This window comes from Acartia tonsa, chromosome 4 (assembly GCF_053477335.1).
Source record: "Acartia tonsa isolate MP-2025a chromosome 4, ASM5347733v1, whole genome shotgun sequence".
NCBI classification, from domain to species: Eukaryota; Metazoa; Arthropoda; class Copepoda; order Calanoida; family Acartiidae; genus Acartia; species Acartia tonsa.
Genome location: NC_137263.1, coordinates 36,059,191 through 36,078,552, shown reverse-complemented (window position 1 = coordinate 36,078,552; position 19,362 = coordinate 36,059,191). Strand labels below are relative to the sequence as shown.

General features: G+C 31.4%; 1 protein-coding gene across 1 annotated transcript; it reads right to left on the bottom strand.

Annotated features, from left to right (window-relative positions):
- Positions 1-14,498: 14,498 nt before the first annotated feature.
- Positions 14,499-18,738, bottom strand: LOC145316992 (uncharacterized). Its single transcript, XM_080157846.1, has 8 exons — positions 18,603-18,738; positions 17,826-17,906; positions 17,383-17,462; positions 17,140-17,249; positions 16,845-16,951; positions 16,379-16,572; positions 15,583-15,654; positions 14,499-15,046 (listed from the first exon to the last, which is right to left on the bottom strand). Exons 1-8 carry the CDS (start codon positions 18,644-18,646, stop codon positions 14,847-14,849), a joined length of 888 nt encoding a protein of 295 aa, XP_080013972.1. The 5' UTR covers positions 18,647-18,738; the 3' UTR covers positions 14,499-14,846.
- Positions 18,739-19,362: the final 624 nt, after the last annotated feature.

Below are 19,362 nucleotides of genomic sequence, written 5' to 3'. Positions count from 1 at the left end.
AGCGAAGCTCTGAAATGGAAGGACAAACGAACATTAACACTTGTGAAGTGTCAGAACTGAATATTAATGCATGTCTATACAAAATTGTAATAAAAACTGATTAAATACATGTTACTGTTTAAGGACATACTGACGTTTTTAGGACTTGATTATAGAGATGCTTCGCTTATTACAATAGACGTTATTGAAATAGGAATCAGTATTCAAAAAATCAGATGGATAGGATATTTTTAACATTCAAAACCATTATTTGTTGTCAAAAAAGTAAAAATCAGCCTATTATAAATGGATGTACGGACTTTCTGGTAACGATTATAGAGTTGCTGTGCTTTCTAAGTCGTACCTAACTGTTGTAGAAATCAGCATGAAAAGTTTGAGATCGATAGGACAATTCTAGCCTGTTTAAGTTAAGTAAAAGAGCTAACTGTACCAGACGTACGGACGGACCGACCCTAATTATAGAAATATGAAAAAATTGAGGAGGATTTTTATTTTTGAAAAAGATCTTTAAACAACCACAGGACCAGTAGATATATTCCCTGAAGAGTAGAATTCAATCAGTTTAGTGGTTAGCAAGATCTTAAGGGATGGGCGGACAGACAAACAGACATCAAGCTACTTTGTATTATATATTAACACCTAGGGATCTAAGGAACAAAACAATAACCGATTAATATGTACATCCCCAATATTGATACATATTTAATAAATTATATTACAAAATTATTTGTCTGTAGATGAAAATTAGTGGTTGAAAAGTTTTGACACTCATCTTAATGAACCAACCAATAAAAAATCAATTAATTTCCTGTTCTTAAAGTTCTTATGCTAACGAATATAAAAACGTTATTATAAAACTTTGAAGTTTGGGGACTAGTGTAATTAACAGTCCTCTCCCTTTCTAAATAAAACTGCTGACTTTAAACATGAATACCCTGTAACTTCATAATTTAAAAACAAAGCATTACCAATAGACAGACAGAAGACTACTTGCTAATTCCAATTTAGAATGATTATAAGAACCTCACGTTATTTGCATATTAACTTTACCTTTCCGCAGTGAGGTAGGGGACATTGGGCTGTTTATAACACTAGTCCCCAAAGTTTTACAGTTGTGTGTTCAAACGTTTTAACTACTAACTTTAATCTACACAAGGGGTAATTTTGTTTATTATCATTGGGGATGTACAACAAATTATTGACCTTTGTCTTATCTCTTTAGATCCCTGATATTTGTAATAATCTATAGAAACGATTATTTAGTTACATTAAAACATCAAACATAAAGAGGTTCAGATTTAGGTTTAGCCCCCCCCCCCCTCTCCTCTTCATCATTTAGTGCAATAGAACTTGAAAAAATTTATTATTAACTTTAATTCTAAGTCAGAATAAATATTTCCCAATATGTCTATTTTTTTGTGTCTTTTATTTATTTGAATTATATCTTAAGTTTTGACTTTAAAAGCGCATTTAAACGCCTTTTCTTACAAGCTTTTCGTGCACCCACGTTCAGAAAACGGGCTTAAAACCCCTACGGGGGCGCGGGGGGGTAAATGAAACCAGTACTGGCGATTAAAATATGTCTTTGGGTAATCAAATATCGTTTTTTTAGCCGGCGACACCCGGCGAAAACGTGTTTCCTCTTACTGTCTTCTTAAATGTTGATTAAAAAACAAACAAATATAAACTAAAATCTTGACTTCAACTAGAATTATTTAGGACTAATTTCTTCAATTTGTGTTTTTTTCTTTTATACTGTCAAAATATATGTAATGCATGACTCATCAGAAGTTATTTTGTCTAATTACGTTAATTCTAAGAGATTTTATAATACTTTTAAAATTGTTGGTGAAACACAAAAAGTATGCCTTTTTCTGTAAGAAAATTTTTGCATTTCTTGACTTCCATGCATTAGAATGCTTACTTAAAAAGCGTATTTTTACGATTCCTTTGAAATCTGATGTACATTGGGTATGATAATACTCATAGAATGTTTAAAACTTGATTTGGGGGTGGTGAATTGTTGCCCCTTGTTGCCCCTATGTGCATTGTAATTTGAAAACATTTCTAATTGCAAGAAGGAATTAAAACTTTAGAACCACTGCACTGTCTTACTCTCTTGAAGATCTTCACTAAAAAAGCTTTAAATGACAAATTAAAATGCAATATTATTCATTAAATCCAATACCTTTAAGGAGATTGATAACAATGTTGTTAATATTGTTATTCTTACCCCATCAAGGTTATTTCTCTATAATTTTGTTTAAAATTCAAATATTCACATATATATTCTCAGATGCAAAAATAGAAAAAAAACCAATTGGTTATATCATGTAAAGGAAAGGTATGTTTATGTGCAATTAAAATGGCGAGGATTTGAACAGACTGGTGTCAAGTGCATGGCTTACTAGAGACACCATCCAATTCTTTTTGAAATTGGAATATGACCTAGTTGAATAAGTCATCCTGTCCCCAGCTCTGTTTGTGACCCCTGGAAAGGCAGTGGAGGCAGTTATCCGGTCTCACAGGGCAGAGATAATTAGGGTAACATCAGGTACCCAATTTGTTATGTTTTTTATCTCACTACACTGATGCTCAGCTATTTTAAAATATTGGCTTCACCCATCTGTATCTATGCAGTGTGTAATTGCAAGCAAAAAAATACCCACACACAGTAAAAACATAACATAAATGTATGATATATGTCCCAACATAATGAAACACAGCCAATACTCTAAATGCAACCTCCTTATTCAAATTGATAACCACTACCCCACTATATTCCATAGTCCTTTCTCCCCTAACATTTAGGAAATCATTTCCTAGTGATAATAACTCAAGGATTCGTGTGACGAAACAAACCACTGGAGTCTGGTGATTGTGGATGAAGAGGATGGCTCCCAACATGACAGCATTGAAAGTCCCAAGTCCTTATAGGAGGTAGAGACAGCATTCTGGTCTCAATCCTAAGACAAGTGGGTTACCACCCTCCGGTAAGTGTTACCCATGCGCCTCTACAGAGAGCACGCCAGCTGATGGACAGATGCAATAGTGGAGTCTTTGTTTGTGCCTTTGCGTGGGCATGTGCAAATGACCACCCCCTTGACTTTGACCCTGCAAACATTGAGGATTTCCTGATGGAGATCTTTGGTGAAACACTTTTCCCCCTAACTTTGTGGACTTTCTCAGGTAGTCCCACTGTTCCTTCATATTTTCATGGGATTGTTTAAATACTTAGAAGAGCAATTCATGAAAGAAGTAGAAGCCATTGATATTGTCACAATAAATCCCGATGAAAGAGAAAGATTGATAGAAAGCATTGACAGTGAGAATGAAAAACTTACTAGATGTAATAACCTGTCTAAAGAATGGATTGAGTTGAAACAAATTTCTGAGCTGGATCTTTAAATCGTTTGATGGTGCGCTGAAACGGGGCGATTCAGAGGTGCGCCGATGATGCGCCACATCCACTGCTATAAAACATGGATCTTTAAAAGATTTTCGGCGTGGTGTTGCTAGATTGCTTGCGCACCTCTATACAAGCAGGGACAACTTTATTTCTTAGGCCGTGTCAGTACGGTATATAATATAAAACAATAAATTAATTTATTTGAAAAATAACTATAAAAATGTTTTGATTTAAAGATTGGTATTTATAATTTGATGGTGCACTGAACTGAATCGCCCCAATTCTGCGCACCTCTAAACGATTTAAAGATCCAGCTCTGAACAATTTGCCTCCCCTACAACACCATCAGTTGACTGTAAGTCACTGGTGTGTGGGTAAAAGCTGTAATTATATAGCTTGTGACAGTGTTACATGTAAAAATCTTGATTAGTGGATGCATTCTGAATGTAAAGGTTAGTAATTATTACTTTACTGGGTTATGTGTGGCTTTGGACCTTAAGTTCACTAGGTGTGATTGAAGATGGGTGGGGGGCGGGGAATAAAATATAGTTTTATCCCTGTATCAAACAATGCTTATTTCTATGTGTAATCATATTAATATTCTCAAAATATACATTGTAGGGCTGGCATTTGTACTTGACAGCTGCAGCCGCTTCAGTGTGTGGGAAAACAGCTGTGGATATTTATGAAAGAGATAGATGCATGAAGTGCATTTAACAAGTAGGGGATATTTGCAGAAGTGAACCTTTCAATGTTTTGGTAGAAAATGATATGAATATAGGATTGCCATGAAGATATTTGAAATAAAAACAAAATTTTAGATAAGTTTAAAATTTGAAGTCTCTTAGTCAATAGTTGCAGTAACAGGAGCTATTTTAAGATTGCTGGAGACCTGGAGGATTAGGATCTGATAAAAACTTATCTTTCTTAATTTTAGGAATAACAAGTTTTGATGTTGAAAGAATGAATATTTAAAATGAAGATTTTATCTGTTATAAATGTAAAAAATTAAGTTTTGAAGAAATGAAAGAAGAAACCAGAGAGAAAATGAAAAGGGTCCATTATTCCTTAATAGAGGCTGAACTAGTATATTCAGAAATTAAGTTGAAAAGAGTCAATTCTGAAAAAATAATTGAAGATACTGCATGCCCTATGGCAAAAACAATTCTTGATCTCAAAAAACAATTGAACATCAAACAAGAAAATTAATATGGAAACTTTTAAACAGGTAATTATTTAAGTTTACAAAAAGGGCCAAAATTAAGACTTTTCATGGATATAATAAAAAAATGCCTGGGAACAATACCAAGGCGTGGTAGGGGTTTTCCAATCCCCCTTTATTTGTTTTTTCTTTCATAAAAAATGGGTGAAATTTTTTTGTTTTTTAGGAGAAGGTCAGTCAGGGCTATCCCACACCCCTTGAAAATAGCTTGAAACCACTAGAGGACAAATTCCCTGAAGAGAAGAGCCCATTAAAGTTCATTGGTCACCAAAATCTTAGGCTTCAGACAGAAAGACATCAAGCTACTTTGTAATATTGATAGATATGTCATACTGTGAAAGGAATAGGCAATCAGTAAAACATTAAAAATAATTTATGGTTTTTTAGGTTAGAATACAGTACTCCACTTATCCTTTAGGGGAAAGGAGATACAAACCTTTTTAGTAAAATAAATACACACCATTACATAGTACATAGTTTCAGGTTCTAATGCCATGTTGTTTCTTCATAATTTCCAAACTTTTTTCAATGTGTTTGAAGATAACTTTATATGAGATAAATGGTACAATATCTTCAACACTTTTGAATTCATTTTCACAAGGTGAGACACGCTTCTCCTCAACAGTTTTGCAGATTTAAAACCAACACGCAACAAGCGGTCAATGGATCCTATAAATAGGCATATTATCTGAATCAAAACTGCCAAATTAAAATAAAAGCTATTCCCAACAGTTACCATGGGGATGTGTTTGAGGGCAATGCATGCAGGCAGATGCTTAAGAATCCTGATGTTCTAGGAGATGTTAGTCCTCGCTGTACAGCATATAATAATGGCCTTAAAGGTATGAACAAAATAGTAGATGATTGTTTTTCTACTGGTAAAGTTTCAAAATCTCTATCTGACGATGTTATAGCACTGAACAGGCTTTACAAGGGAACTGAACTTAATGAAACTCTAAAGAGTCATGTTGTCCTACATCACCTAGAGCAATGTTTAAGTCATATAACAGACAACAGAGGTTTTGGGATGGTATCTAAGCAGGCAGGAGAATCCATCAATAGAGTATTCCTGACCTACTGGAACAGGTATAAAATCAATCTTATATAGATCCATCCTATCCTGAGAGACTGCATAGAGCTGTGGTAGAGTTCTCATCAAGACATTTGTAAAATAAACAGACTTTAATTATATCCAAAGAAATTATGTTATATGTAATTTCTGTAAAACTTATGGTTAACCAGTGACAATTGACAAAAATGACACATTATATGTCAAATACAATGACCAAAAATTATAAGTTATATGTAAAAACAGTAAAGCTATTAAATGTATAATGAACTATTCAGTTGTTAACTATTTTGACTATACTTAATAATAATGAGTAATTTCATCAACAATCTATTGTTTATGTGTTTGATAACTTAATGTTTAATACTTTTGGGCATTTTTTTCTTAGATAATAATGTTTCTATATAAAAAAGCATGTAATGTAAGTCAATTGTGTCAATATTTTTTAGTTAAATAATATGTTGATTTTTTATTACTGTTTTTACTTTCTAAGTTTAAGATTTGAAGGTAATTTGAAGAAAAATGCCCTCCTCTATCTATCTATAACTTGTATATTTTACTATTTATATTGATCTGTTTTGTATTGAACTTTAGTTCTAATAAAGCCATAATTGAATGAACATCTGCAATTTCAATCAGGCCACCATTTAAGTCCGCGGAATCTATCAGACCTTGCGCTGCTAAGTAGGGTTCGAAACGGCTCACATTACAACAATAAGAATTGTTTTTGTACTTTAGGTTGTTAAAATCAGAAAAATTTAATGAAGATGAATGCTCTCAACTAAAAAAATAGATTAACAACTTTAGTGAGCTCTGGAATGAATCTTTTAAAAAATATATGTCTAAAATTTGACTGTCTAACCATGGTGATACCCCTATTTTTAGACAACCTTGAAGGTTATACTGGAGCAATATCTGAGCAAAGCATTGAGCGCCTCCTAAAAGTAACCAACAAAAAAGCGAGAACTGCCATCCACATACCTAATCCTGCAGATAGGATTAAAATCTTTTAGAGGTACATATATTTATAAACATATCATAACAAGGATAATAACATCCATAAGTAGCAAGCTCAACATAAGGGTTGCACATCCAGAAATAATTTACTATACAGCATTGAATATCTAGGAATGATATAGCCCCCCCCAACCAATAAGCAAGTCTTTTATAATTTAATGAAAATATGTATATGCAGTGACCTCACACATAGCAAAATCTGTTCTTCCTAAGGAAAGAAAACGAAATTGCAGATGTGGAGAACGCTTCTCTATAAACCATGATCAATGTCCTGTCTGTGGAATAGATTACAATAAAAAATGTAGAAGAAATTTGTTTAATAGTCTTCAAACAGGGGTGTTATTTGTGCATTTTTAATATTTTCTTAGGTTGGGCACAAATATAGAATTCCAGCAACTGATTACATTTTTACATTAAATTCAGTCCTTTATATAGTCCAAATCTCTCAACATAAATTGGTTTAACTTCTGTATAAAAACCACTTTCTGTGTGAAATGTTATGTAATACTTTTTGTAGGGGGTTGGGGTCAAAAACGAAAGTATGCAAAAGAGGGTGTAGGAAGGTATATCAATCCCCTGGCAAATTTCGATATAAAAATTGTACCGTATTAGAGCAACTTCCATGCCAAGTTTTAGTGTTTTCTTCATGTTTTGAAGTCTTAAAGTACACATGCTTTTACGGAAAATAATTACATAAATGACCCCCTTTTTTAAAAGTGTCAGATAGTTTGTTCTAATGATCAGAATGAAATTTTAAAATTATCAGACTTTAAAATTCATAAACTTTAGTTGTCATTTTTGAGACATTTTATTTATAAAGATTTTAATTTAAGAATTAATATAAATAAATAAACTAGTTTTCTCTATCTTAAGCTATAATTTTATGTAAAAAATCGTTTTATTACATGTAAAAAATCACTCTAAGCTTTGGGGAAATATATCGACAAAATGTGGCGACTCTGAAATTTAATGGCTAAATTTGTGACAGAGCACGAATACCCAATTAGTTTTGCTCTAAAGCGCCCTGCGGACTAGGCTTATGTACCAAGTTTCAAGAATCTAGCTCAATATTTAGACCAATTTGCTCACTGTTTAAGTTTAGATGTCATAACGACCCCCCCCCCCTTAGTAAAAACTATAACTGAAATTATGAAAATACAATTTAATACAATATATAATTACTAGCGGCTACGCCCCCTTGAGGCCTCTAGGGGCACTTGAGGAGGGGACAGTCGAATTTAATAACCCAATTTCTAATTTCAGATTTTAAAAGAAAAAAAGTAAAAAAAAAATTTTTGGGGGGGGAGGGGGTTGGGGGTGAGGGAGGTGCCCCCCACCTATTTTTAATTTTAGTTAAAAATGTAAAAAAAAAGTTGGTTGGAGAAATTTTTTTCTAGGGACGATTTCTCTTGGGAGGGTGCTAGTACCCTCCCCCAAGATAGTTATTAACCTTCCCGGGACCTATGAGAAGCTACCCTGTTAAGGAGAGCCCGATCGGTTCAGCGGTTAGCGATATCCTTCGGTACACATAAACAGACAAACAGACAGACATCGTTCTACTTTGTATTATAGATTTTTAAATTCAATTTAAAATCCAAGGAAACATAAATAACAATCTCTAGATAAAATTAAGATAAATAATTAACATATCTCACGTACGTACGTGAACAACTGACAAAAAAGTCAGATTTTTAAATTTGAGTTGAAGTTGATAAAAAGTTGTTTCCGGTGTACCCAACAAACTAACCTACAAACAACACTAGTAGAGCAGCGTCACTGCAGAAGAAACAGGTTCAGTGTATTTATTGAGATGAAACAGAGAAATATTGACATCAGTATTTCTGGAGCTAAACTACTCAAAAATTAACTTTATAATATGAACTTTTTATTGATAAATTTAATATGTCTAAATTGTTAATGCTATTAAAAAAAAACTATCGAAAAATAAAACTCTCAAATGAAATCCTTCTAAATATAATAATGAAAAAGTTTATAAAAAACAAATACCTGTTTAAGATGTTAAAGTTAAGGATTATTTCATCCTCTCTAAACACCTGCTAAACTTTACGTACTGACATGTCGAACTGCGCTTAAACAATTATTTGTGTACTTGTGAATGTTTGTTATTTATTGGGGTAAAAACATTATCTGTATATCTTTAGTAAGGTCCAAAATACAGGTTGATTAATAAATGACACTGCATAAATACAATCAAAATGTTGGTTCTTTAAATCCTTCATTTTTTAGAGAACTATCCTTGCGGGGATCTCACTAATCTTATTTAACCTAACCTAATTAAAAGAATTGGGACAAAATAAGTTTTTGTACATTTATCCTTTTGTCAGCGTTTTCTGTGCACACACCTAAAACAATTTATGAATGTTTCTACCTGTATAAATGTTTTTGAAATCTTTAAGTGACAAACATATTTTTTTGTGTTTCCTTCTTAATTTTAAATATGTTTCGTTTCAATGGGACATTCAATGTATAACTTTTTTCAACAGTTGAATGAAAATTTAATCTAAAGCGAAACAGTCTTCCAAATTAGGTATGAAACTTCCCGGGAACCATGAGAAGCTACATTGAAAAGAAGATGCATATCAGTACATAGTTAGCGAAATCTCTCAGTTACAAACAGACAGACTCATAGAAATAATGTTACTTTATAAAAGGATAATATTTTAAACAAACAAAAATAAGTAAAGGAATCTACTTTTAAGTGAATGTCCTAATTCTTTTTTGTTAAACATACTTACAAGTTATTTATGTGTTTCTTAATTGATACTTTTCTCTAGTATAATGTCTTTTCTTTATTGAATTAACTTTTTAATTTAAAATTTACTTTAATTTACTAAGATGTGTAAGCTTTTGATGAGAGTTCTTTTTCATAAAGTTGTCTGTCTACAACCTCATGTTGTTCGTTCGGAAAAATACTTTAGGATTTTGATTAAGGGTTTTAAAAGTAAGCAATTAATTATGCATGGTTATAGCTCAAATTGGTATACATTTAAAAGTATTTAAAGGATTAAAAAACGGCTGAAAACTAATTTCATGGGGTTCCTCCAAACTGTATATGATACATTTTTATCACGCAACCTCGCCGTCAATATTTGATATTTGGTTGGTTTACCTGACCACCTGCTATAATAAAAAAAGTATTCTAGTATTGTTTCGAAATTTACATAATAACATACATAATAGCAAGTATTGTTTTGAAACTGATTAACATTTGCTGTATTAGAACCGGTTCTTAGCCATTCTGAAAAATTATGTATTGCAGACAATTTTCCACGAAAGTTAGAAATAATAACTAAAATTATTACCAGTTTTGTTAGACTGGGGCTGGTTTAATCTTATATTTTTTTCATTTTAGTATCCGCAGAAAGCTGTCTATAAAACGATGCGACAATAACTATTATCACCTTCTAAGGAAGGTCAGGGATATGAACAGGGGTAAAAATTGAAAATTCAAAATTTTGGGGGGTGCCTACGTCATTTTGTATTCTTTATATCATATAGGCAAGGACGTCTAAGCTTTATAATTCAAATTCATTGGGGGGGGGGGGGTAATCACCTTTTTACCCTCCACCCTTATTGGACGTCCTTGTATATGAATAAGGCAAAGGATAATAAATTCCTCTATCGGCCCCCACCCCAACAAAATTATAATCGTTATTTGTAGGCGAATCAACATTAATTTGATTTAAAGAAACAAAAGATGTAAAGAATTAAAATTAAACCAGATTTTCATTTAATATTTTAATTTATTTGCTTATGTGGTATGTGGATATAATATAATACACGATAAAAAAAAGGTAAAATAAGTAGTGACATGATATTAATACTCAATAATAATTTTAGTGATTAAAAATCAAATATTTTTTTTTAATTTTCGGTTTAAATTTGTTCAAACATACTTAAATATGTATATCTCCTAAATGATTTTTCAAAGAATTAAAATTTGATTTTGTTTTTATTTTATTTTAAGGTAGACTTGAATTTTTATCAAAAACAAACATTGGTAATTATTGGTAAATATTAATATTTATTTTTTAATACATATTTCATATTTATAAAATTTTATCAATGAATAAATGTTAATAATATATAAGGGACTAAAGACTACAATTCAAATCAAATAATAACCCCAGACACTGATAACCTTAAACCTGGGGTCGTCGTTTTTTAAATATTTTGATTCAATATATAATAATAAATATTTAATAAATATTGTTCTTAGCTGACATATTATCGACTATTATTCTAATATTATCATTATCAATTAAATTACATAAATATATGTGGCAATGGCTGACATCATGATGCCTTTGTAAGTACAATTTCAGGCTTGTGTTGACAACTTTTAAAAAATTTTGGCAAAATTTTCAAAATCTAAGGATAACCATTTTGTGGCTGGGGCTATTATTTTACAATGATTAAAATTATGAGCATGTTTTTTTTATATAAATTTGATTCTAATATACATTATAGTTATCAACTAATTACAGTGTGGCATTTGCATGAACTTCAGTTCACTTGTGCATTTAAGATAATATTTATTTAGAATTCTTTTCTATCTGTTTTTACCACAGTAGCGTGCTTGAAGGTTTTGAGTTTTACACTACCCTGACTATAAATTCAATAGGAGGGTTAGCACCCCCCCCCCCCTTACTGCCTCCCATACTTTGTCTGAAAATTATGGATGGAAAATTTTCCTTGCACTTTTTCCTAGACTTCTGGGTAACCCTGTATTATTAGTTATTAGAACAAAATTATCCTCATACACAAGTGAGCAGATGTCTCTACAAATTCCTAACTGAATAACATTCATAATAATACAATTTTTGGATCATATGAAGGAAATGAAGTCATTCCTAAAAAGGACAGAAATTCCCTTCCTTGGGTATAGGAAGGCTATTTCCTTTCCTTTTTCTTACAAATTCTCACTAAGGAAGGTAATTTCTGTCCACTATCTTACAAATTCTCACTAAAGGAAGGTGACCTCTGTCCACCATCTTACAAATTCTTCCTAGTTCTTAGAAATTCTTCCTTATCCTCACTATTACAACCATGTTTAATCAATCTACCTTATTTTTCCAAATTCTTCCTTATTCTCAGAAATTCTACCTTAATTACACAAATTCTCCCTTATTCTCAGATAACTTACCTTATTCTAAGAAATTCTTCCTTATTCCAAGAAAATCTACCATATTCCCACAATTCTTCCTTATTCTAAGAAAATCTACCTTATTCCCTCAAATTCTTCCTTGTTCTAAGAAATTCTTCCTTATTCTAAGAAAATCTACCTTATTCTAAGAAATTCTTCCTTATTCTAAGAAAATCCACCTAATTCTCCCAAATTCTTCCTTATTCTAAGAAAATCTACCTTATTCTAAGAAATTCTACCTTATTCTAAGAAAATCTACCTTATTCTAAGAAATTCTTCCTTATTCTAAGAAAATCTACCTTATTCTAAGAAATTCTACCTTATTCCAAGAAAATCTACCTTATTCTTCCTAATTCTTTCTTATTTCCCTAAATTCTACCTTATTCTGAGAAATTCTTCCTTATTCTAAGAAAATCTACCTTATTCTAAGAAATTCTTCCTTATTCTAAGAAAATCTACCTTATTCTAAGAAATTCTTCCTTGTTCTAAGAAATTCTTCCTTATTCTAAGAAAATTTACCTTATTCTAAGAAATTCTTCCTTATTCTAAGAAAATCTACCTTATTCCCCCCAATTCTTCCTTATTCTAAGAAATTCTTCCTTATTCTTACAAATTCTTCCTTATTCTAAGAAAATCTTTCTTATTCTAAGAAATTCTTCCTTATTCTAAGAAATTCTACCTTATTCTAAGAAAATCTACCTTATTCTAAGAAATTCTTCCTTATTCTAAGAAAATCTACCTTATTCTAAGAAATTCTTCCTTATTCTAAGAAAATCTACCTTATTCTAAGAAATTCTTCCTTATTCTAAGAAAATCTACCTAATTCTCCCAAATTCATGCAATATATAGGGGTCCCAAACTCAAAAACAAAGTTTCAGCGCGATCTGACCACCTGTTCTTGAGATACAGTGACCTGGTGTCCTTGGTATCCACAGTAATATTTGGGAAATGGTTCGAATCCTTAGTAAATCTGGTCCGAAGTCCAAAAATATTTTGACACTTTTTTGATCAAAATTATTTGTCCACCTGGGTATTTTTTCTTCAAAATTTTGACTATGTGCCAAAATATTTTTGGACTTTGACCAAATTTACTAAGGATTCGAACCATTTCCCAAATCTTACCGTTGGTACCAAGGACACCAGGTCACCATATCTCAAGAACGGGTGGTCGGATCGCGCTGAAACTTTGTTTTTGAGTTTTGGATTCCTATATATTGCAAGAATTTGGGAGAATTAGGTAGATTTTCTTAGAATAAGGAAGAATTTCTTAGAATAAGGTAGATTTTCTTAGAATAAGGTAGAATTTCTTAGAATAAGGAAGAATTTCTTAGAATAAGAAAGATTTTCTTAGAATAAGGAAGAATTTGTTAGAATAAGCAAGAATTTCTTAGAATAAGGAAGAATTTCTTAGAGTAAGGAAGAATTTCATAGAATAAGGAAGAATTTGGAGCAATAAGGTGGATTTTCTTAAAATAAGGAAGAATTTCTTAGAATAAGGTAGATTTTCTTAGAATAAGGTAGAATTTCTTAAAATAAGGAAGAATTTCTTAGAATAAGGTAGATTTTCTTAGAATAAGGAAGAATTTCTTAGAATAAGGAAGAATTTCTTAGAATAAGGTAGATTTTCTTAGAATAAGGAAGAATTTCTTAGAATAAGGTAGATTTTCTTAGAATAAGGAAGAATTTGGAAGAATTAGGTAGATTTTCTTAAAACAAGTAAGATTTTCTTAGAATAAGGTAGAATTTGGGGGAATAAGAAAGAATTAGGAAGAATAAGGTAGATTTTCTTAGAATAAGGTAGATTTTGCTATGTTTTGCAAGAATTTGCTATGTTTTGCAAGAATTTCTTAGAATAAGGTAGAATTTCTTAGAATAAGGAAGAATTTCTTAGAATAAGGTAGATTTTCTTAGAATAAGGTAGAATTTCTTAGAATAAGGAAGAATTTCTTAGAATAAGGTAGATTTTCTTAGAATAAGGAAGAATTTCTTAGAATAAGGTAGTTTTTCTTAGAATAAGGAAGAATTTGTTAGAATAAGGAAGAATTTCTTAGAATAAGGTAGATTTTCTTAGAATAAGGTAGAATTTCTTAGATTAAGAAAGAATTTCTTAGAATAAGGTAGATTTTCTTAGAATAAGGAAGAATTTCTTAGAATAAGGTAGATTTTCTTAGAATAAGGAAGAATTTCTTAGAATAAGGTAGATTTTCTTAGAATAAGGAAGAATTTAGGGGAGTAAGGTAGATTTTCTTAGATTTAGGAAGAATTTCTTAGAATAAGGTAGGTTATCTGAGAATAAGTGAGAATGTGTAAGGAAAAGGTAGAATTTTCTTAGGAGTAGGAAGATTAAGTGAGATTTAGGAAGGTGATTTTTATTCTCTTTTTCAGATATGTGAGAAAAAGGAGAGTGATTTTTGTCCATATTTCACTTATCTGAGAAAAAGGAAGATGATTTCTGTCCTTTTTGGAATGAAATTTCTGTCCTTTTAAGGAATGACTTCATTTCCTTCATATGATCCCAATTTTTTTGAGCAATTTTTCTTGAAATTTCAACTCTTTAGTAAATATTTTGTTAACAACATTTTATTGATATATAATAATTAAAACTTTTTTAACATTTATTTTTTGTAGAAAATATCTATTTAGACAATGCTTGTTATGATATCTTTTTTCTTTTATTTTGGTGGCTTAAAAAGTTGTGCGAATCAGAGTACCTTTATGGGAGATGATATACCTACCTAAATTTTATAATATTTTAAATTTTTTATAAATTTTTAAATAAAAAAAAAGTATTTGAACAAGCAAAGTCTAAATAAATCCTTTTAAAACTTTTAAAAATTTCAACAATTTTAAAATTGCAAATATTTTTATTTGATAAATTGCATATCTTAGATTACATTTTAAACAATTTTATTTAAAATGTTATTTTATTGCAGTTTTTTTTCAAAAGTTCTGTAAAATGGTTTTAGATATTGTTATTGATGATAATATCATTGAGAATATTGCTTCTTTCTGTTACATAGCTAGTGGGCTTATTATTGCTTTCTGAATTTTTGCTTTTATCATCTTTATCAGCTGCTTCTTTATCATCTGAGGCAGCTGTGGCTGCTGTAGCTGCTGTAATCATTGATTCATTGTTTGTAGTTTCTTCTTGATGACCATCATCTGTAATAGCAGTTTTTGTAATTCTATTTTCAATATTTAGTTAGGCTTGTTTTTATTTAAAATTTGGAACTATATTTTAATCAGGGGGGGAAGAAGACAATGGTAGATTGATATTTTCTCTGTATAAAAGTATTGAAGGGGTGGGGAAGATACATTCCCTTATCCATGACCATAATATCCACTTAATATCTTGTAATTTTTTGAAATAGTTATTTATTGCATCATATAATAAACAGCATTTCGCAGATAGTCAAATGAAAAAAAAAAGTTTTGTTGCCCCGAGGGACCGATTACCCGGGCCAACAAAATCGGTATTAATTTTATGATTTTATTTTTTATTCTTAGAAAATTGTTTATAATACGATACGATTCATGTTGGTTCAGTATTGCTCAGAACCGGTTCCAATCCAGTAAATAATAATCGGTTTCGAAGCCGTACTGGAAATAAAATTAAGTATTAGACTGTCATGAAAAGAGAACAAAATATTAACATCTTGAACAAGCTGTGTCCATATCTTGTTAAAACAAAGAAATACCTTTTGAATTGTGTTGAGAATGGTTGATATTATTGATAGGATTCTCACTCACATTGTTTTCTTCAGAGTTATCTTTAATAACAATATGATTCAGAAAAAAAATTTAATATACTGGGCAATAAGCTAGTAATAATTGATTTATTTATGAAATTACTTATTATCATGTACTCTACTAAGATGAAACTTGTAGCTGGCTAAAATAACGATCTCCCCCCCCCCCCATCCACCCATTTTACCCCATGTCCTTCCCTCCACTGCACTGGATTAACGAATTGACAAATAATGATGTGCATGTTAACAACCTAAATTAACGACAATTTTTCCCCTGTCATAAAATCCACGTAATATTCTAAATCCATTCTAATAATGTTTCCATGTATACGCAAGGATCTTCAGGTATTAGCCAGGTATTATTGGACGATAAATTGAAATACAACCTCAATGGTTATAAACAAAATCCCCCTTCAGGAATCAGTAGCTTAAATTATTGATTGAAAAGTTTTTACAATACTAGCTTGTAACCAACAAATTAAAATCTAATAAAAGTTTTGAGTCAACAAACAAATTAACTTAGGGAACCAGAGTAATATACAATCCATTGTCCACTCCTTCACTGTGTTGTGTCTATTAGTTTATTCCTTAACAAGCTTTAAAAAAGAAATGAATATTTAAAAATTCTGGATTATATATTTAAGTCCACTTGTTTTGGTTGAGTTATATTTATGATGAAATTTTAATTAATTAATTTATGGTAACTTTTTTTTAGCAACAGAATTCTTTTTGAATCACATTGTACCTTGATTTTCAGCCTGGATATCAATCATATTTTCACTCCGGTTATTATTATCATCATCAATTCTATTATCAGCTTGATTGATATAATTATTATCAATAATATTGTCAGCCTGGTTGTTGGAAGACATATCATCATTGGGAGAGTTGTTATCCTCCAGCATGTTTTCACTGTCATCATGTTGATTTGAATCCTCACTAGAAAATAATAAAATATCATGTATGAAAGACGACATTTACATTCTTCTTGAAATCAAAATTTTTATCTTACACAAGCAGTATGATCTTTCAACAAGTTTTTAGCTTTAAATTTTAATTGCTAGGGGGTTATAACCTGAGACTTGTCTCGGGAGGGTCCACGACCCTAGCCTCGTAATTCTTACCCCCTTTATGTTTTAAAACGTACAAAAGGAAAGTTTTTTACTATTCACATGCAAATCTAAATGTAATCTATATTATTCTAGAACTACCTGTTATGAGGTGGAACTGTTTGTTTTGCCTCAGGTTTACTGGTAAACTGAACCGGAATTGAGTCACCGAAGGCTTTGTAGTCTATACAATCGTCAGACTCACATTCCTACAAATATTACATATAGAGTGGTTGCGCCACTAAATATTATTCTACTATAAAAAGTAATACGTCGGTTTTTATCGCTAAACCTATAGAGTTCGCCATTTTAGAGAACTCCTAAATTCAAGAAAGCAAATAAAGTAACTTTGTGACAGGTATCATAAAAAATTTTCAATTCTGTAAAGAAAAAATACCTCTTTAAGAACTTCATTGTGTTTAGTGAGCTCCTCCCTAGCCTTGAGCGCCTCCAGTTTCTTGGTGTAGCAGATGCCAACACAGGGTGGAGGACCCTCACGTTTCTCATCTGGAAAATTACAACAATATTATAACCGTCGCAACGATGATATTTATCACACAGGCACAAAATGTCTCAAGAACCGCAGTTACATTCAGCCACAAGCCGCCAAAATTATATTTATTTAGAAAATAAAACTTACGTTTTTTCTTAATAAATGGAAGTTCATCATCTTTTCTTTTTTCCTCCTCAATCATTTCTTTCACAGCCCAGGGAACTCGTCTGCTCGCACATACAGAGGTCACATTAAAAATCTTTGATATGACACAGTCAGTCAATAAATTAAGATTTTCAATTTTACTGATAAAAGTATATTTTAATGGAAACCTTTAATAATATTTATATCATAGAGTTAGAAAAAGAAAAAGGTAATGTTTTGGGCCAAGGAATTCCCCCTTATCTTACTCTTAATATCTCACATCATATCTAACGTCTTTGGTTATGACGCAATTTGAGCCAAGATTGGAACTATATATCTTTCCCATCAAGTCTCATCAGGTCATATTATAAGCTATATTTGGTTTGGGTTTCCCCCATCTGGGAGCAAAGCAGCTCTATAATCTAATAGTGACCGCTATGTGCTGCCTGGTATGGTCAAGTTGATTGAGATGAGCCGGCTTCTTGCCCAGGGTCAGCCCTATCCGTGACATCAACGAGCCAGAGCCACTGAAATTTAAAAAGAACGATTTTGTCCAACCTATATAAAGTACTAAGATTTTTATTTTCTAAAGCTTAAGATCTCAATAACTACTAAACTGATTGAGTTCTCCTTTTTAGGAAAGCTTATATATATATTGTATAATAAAAAACTTGGGGTGGTTTTCACTTATTTATGTCCATTTTAGCGCAACATTTAGTTTATATTATTGTACTTTCAGCTTTAATAGCAACCGCAAAAAATAAAACCAACAGTGGTGTAGTTTTTTCTTTTGTCCTACTCGTGTGAGGCTACCAGTACCCTGTACTGAGTGTACCCAATATAACTTACCTAACCTGACCTAAAGTAACATTACCACACGAAAAACTACCCCCACTCCTTTCTCTTCTTTTCAATTAATTTCAAAACTAGCGGATGCACCCCTAGCTTAGAGGGGCATAGAAGTTGCAGAAAAATAGTCTATAGTCATCCTAATGGTCAAATCTAAAAATGAAATAGCCTAAAACCATACCAAAACCTAAGTAAAGCTTCCGTAAAAAGGGGAACTCAATCAGTTCAGTATTTATTGAGATCTTTAGCTTCAAATTTGATCAAAGAAACAAAAAACCTGTTTTTAATTTGAATCTCTCCCTTGTAAAATTAACGTCAGTCAGATCTCATATTTGTAAAATGCCTTTTGACCTTGAAATCAATAAAATTGTTACCTGTGAATTATCGTAGCTAATACAGTTACTAAAACAATCTTCATTTTTTATTATTTTTATCTAAAATACCAACAAAAGTTACACTCTTTCACCTAAAATCACTTTTACTTGGTTTTGTAATAGTTTTTATTCTGGTACTAGAAAGTACTGTTAAAGGTTAGAAGATGATAGATGAAAGATAGGGAACTTTGAATATTTTAAAAGTTCCTCACTTTATGTGAATAACAGTAGAGTTTCTTGGTTTGTTTACCTGTAAATCTATTGTGACAACGAGGAAAATTATAACCCTAGAAACCATGAATATCTGTTGGGAGAGAAGTGTACACACCTCCCAGAGAATGGTAGGGAATATTTTTCCGGAATTTGTGTTTTTCTCAAAATAATTTACTGGACAGCTGAGAAATGTCCCAGCTTTTTATATTTTTTGTTATGGGTGGGGGAAAAAATCTCAACATGGGGGGTAAATCAATTTTGTGGGGGCGTGGGGAGGAAAAACAATTAAAAGGTAATTTTAACCTCCCTAAATTTTATTGGGGGTAGGGGTGGAAGGTAAAAATCCACATTTAGTTATGAAATGTCAATGATTCACCTGTTTGGTAAAAAATATTAACTATTTGAAGCTCGCACTTAACCCACTCTTCTTTAAAAAAATTTACTAAATTTGAACACCAAAAAAGAACTTTCCTAGAACAGAGAGGAAGGTAAACTGAGGAAGCTCGACAAATGGTCCGAAAAAATGAGCCGTGTGACGTCATAAAAG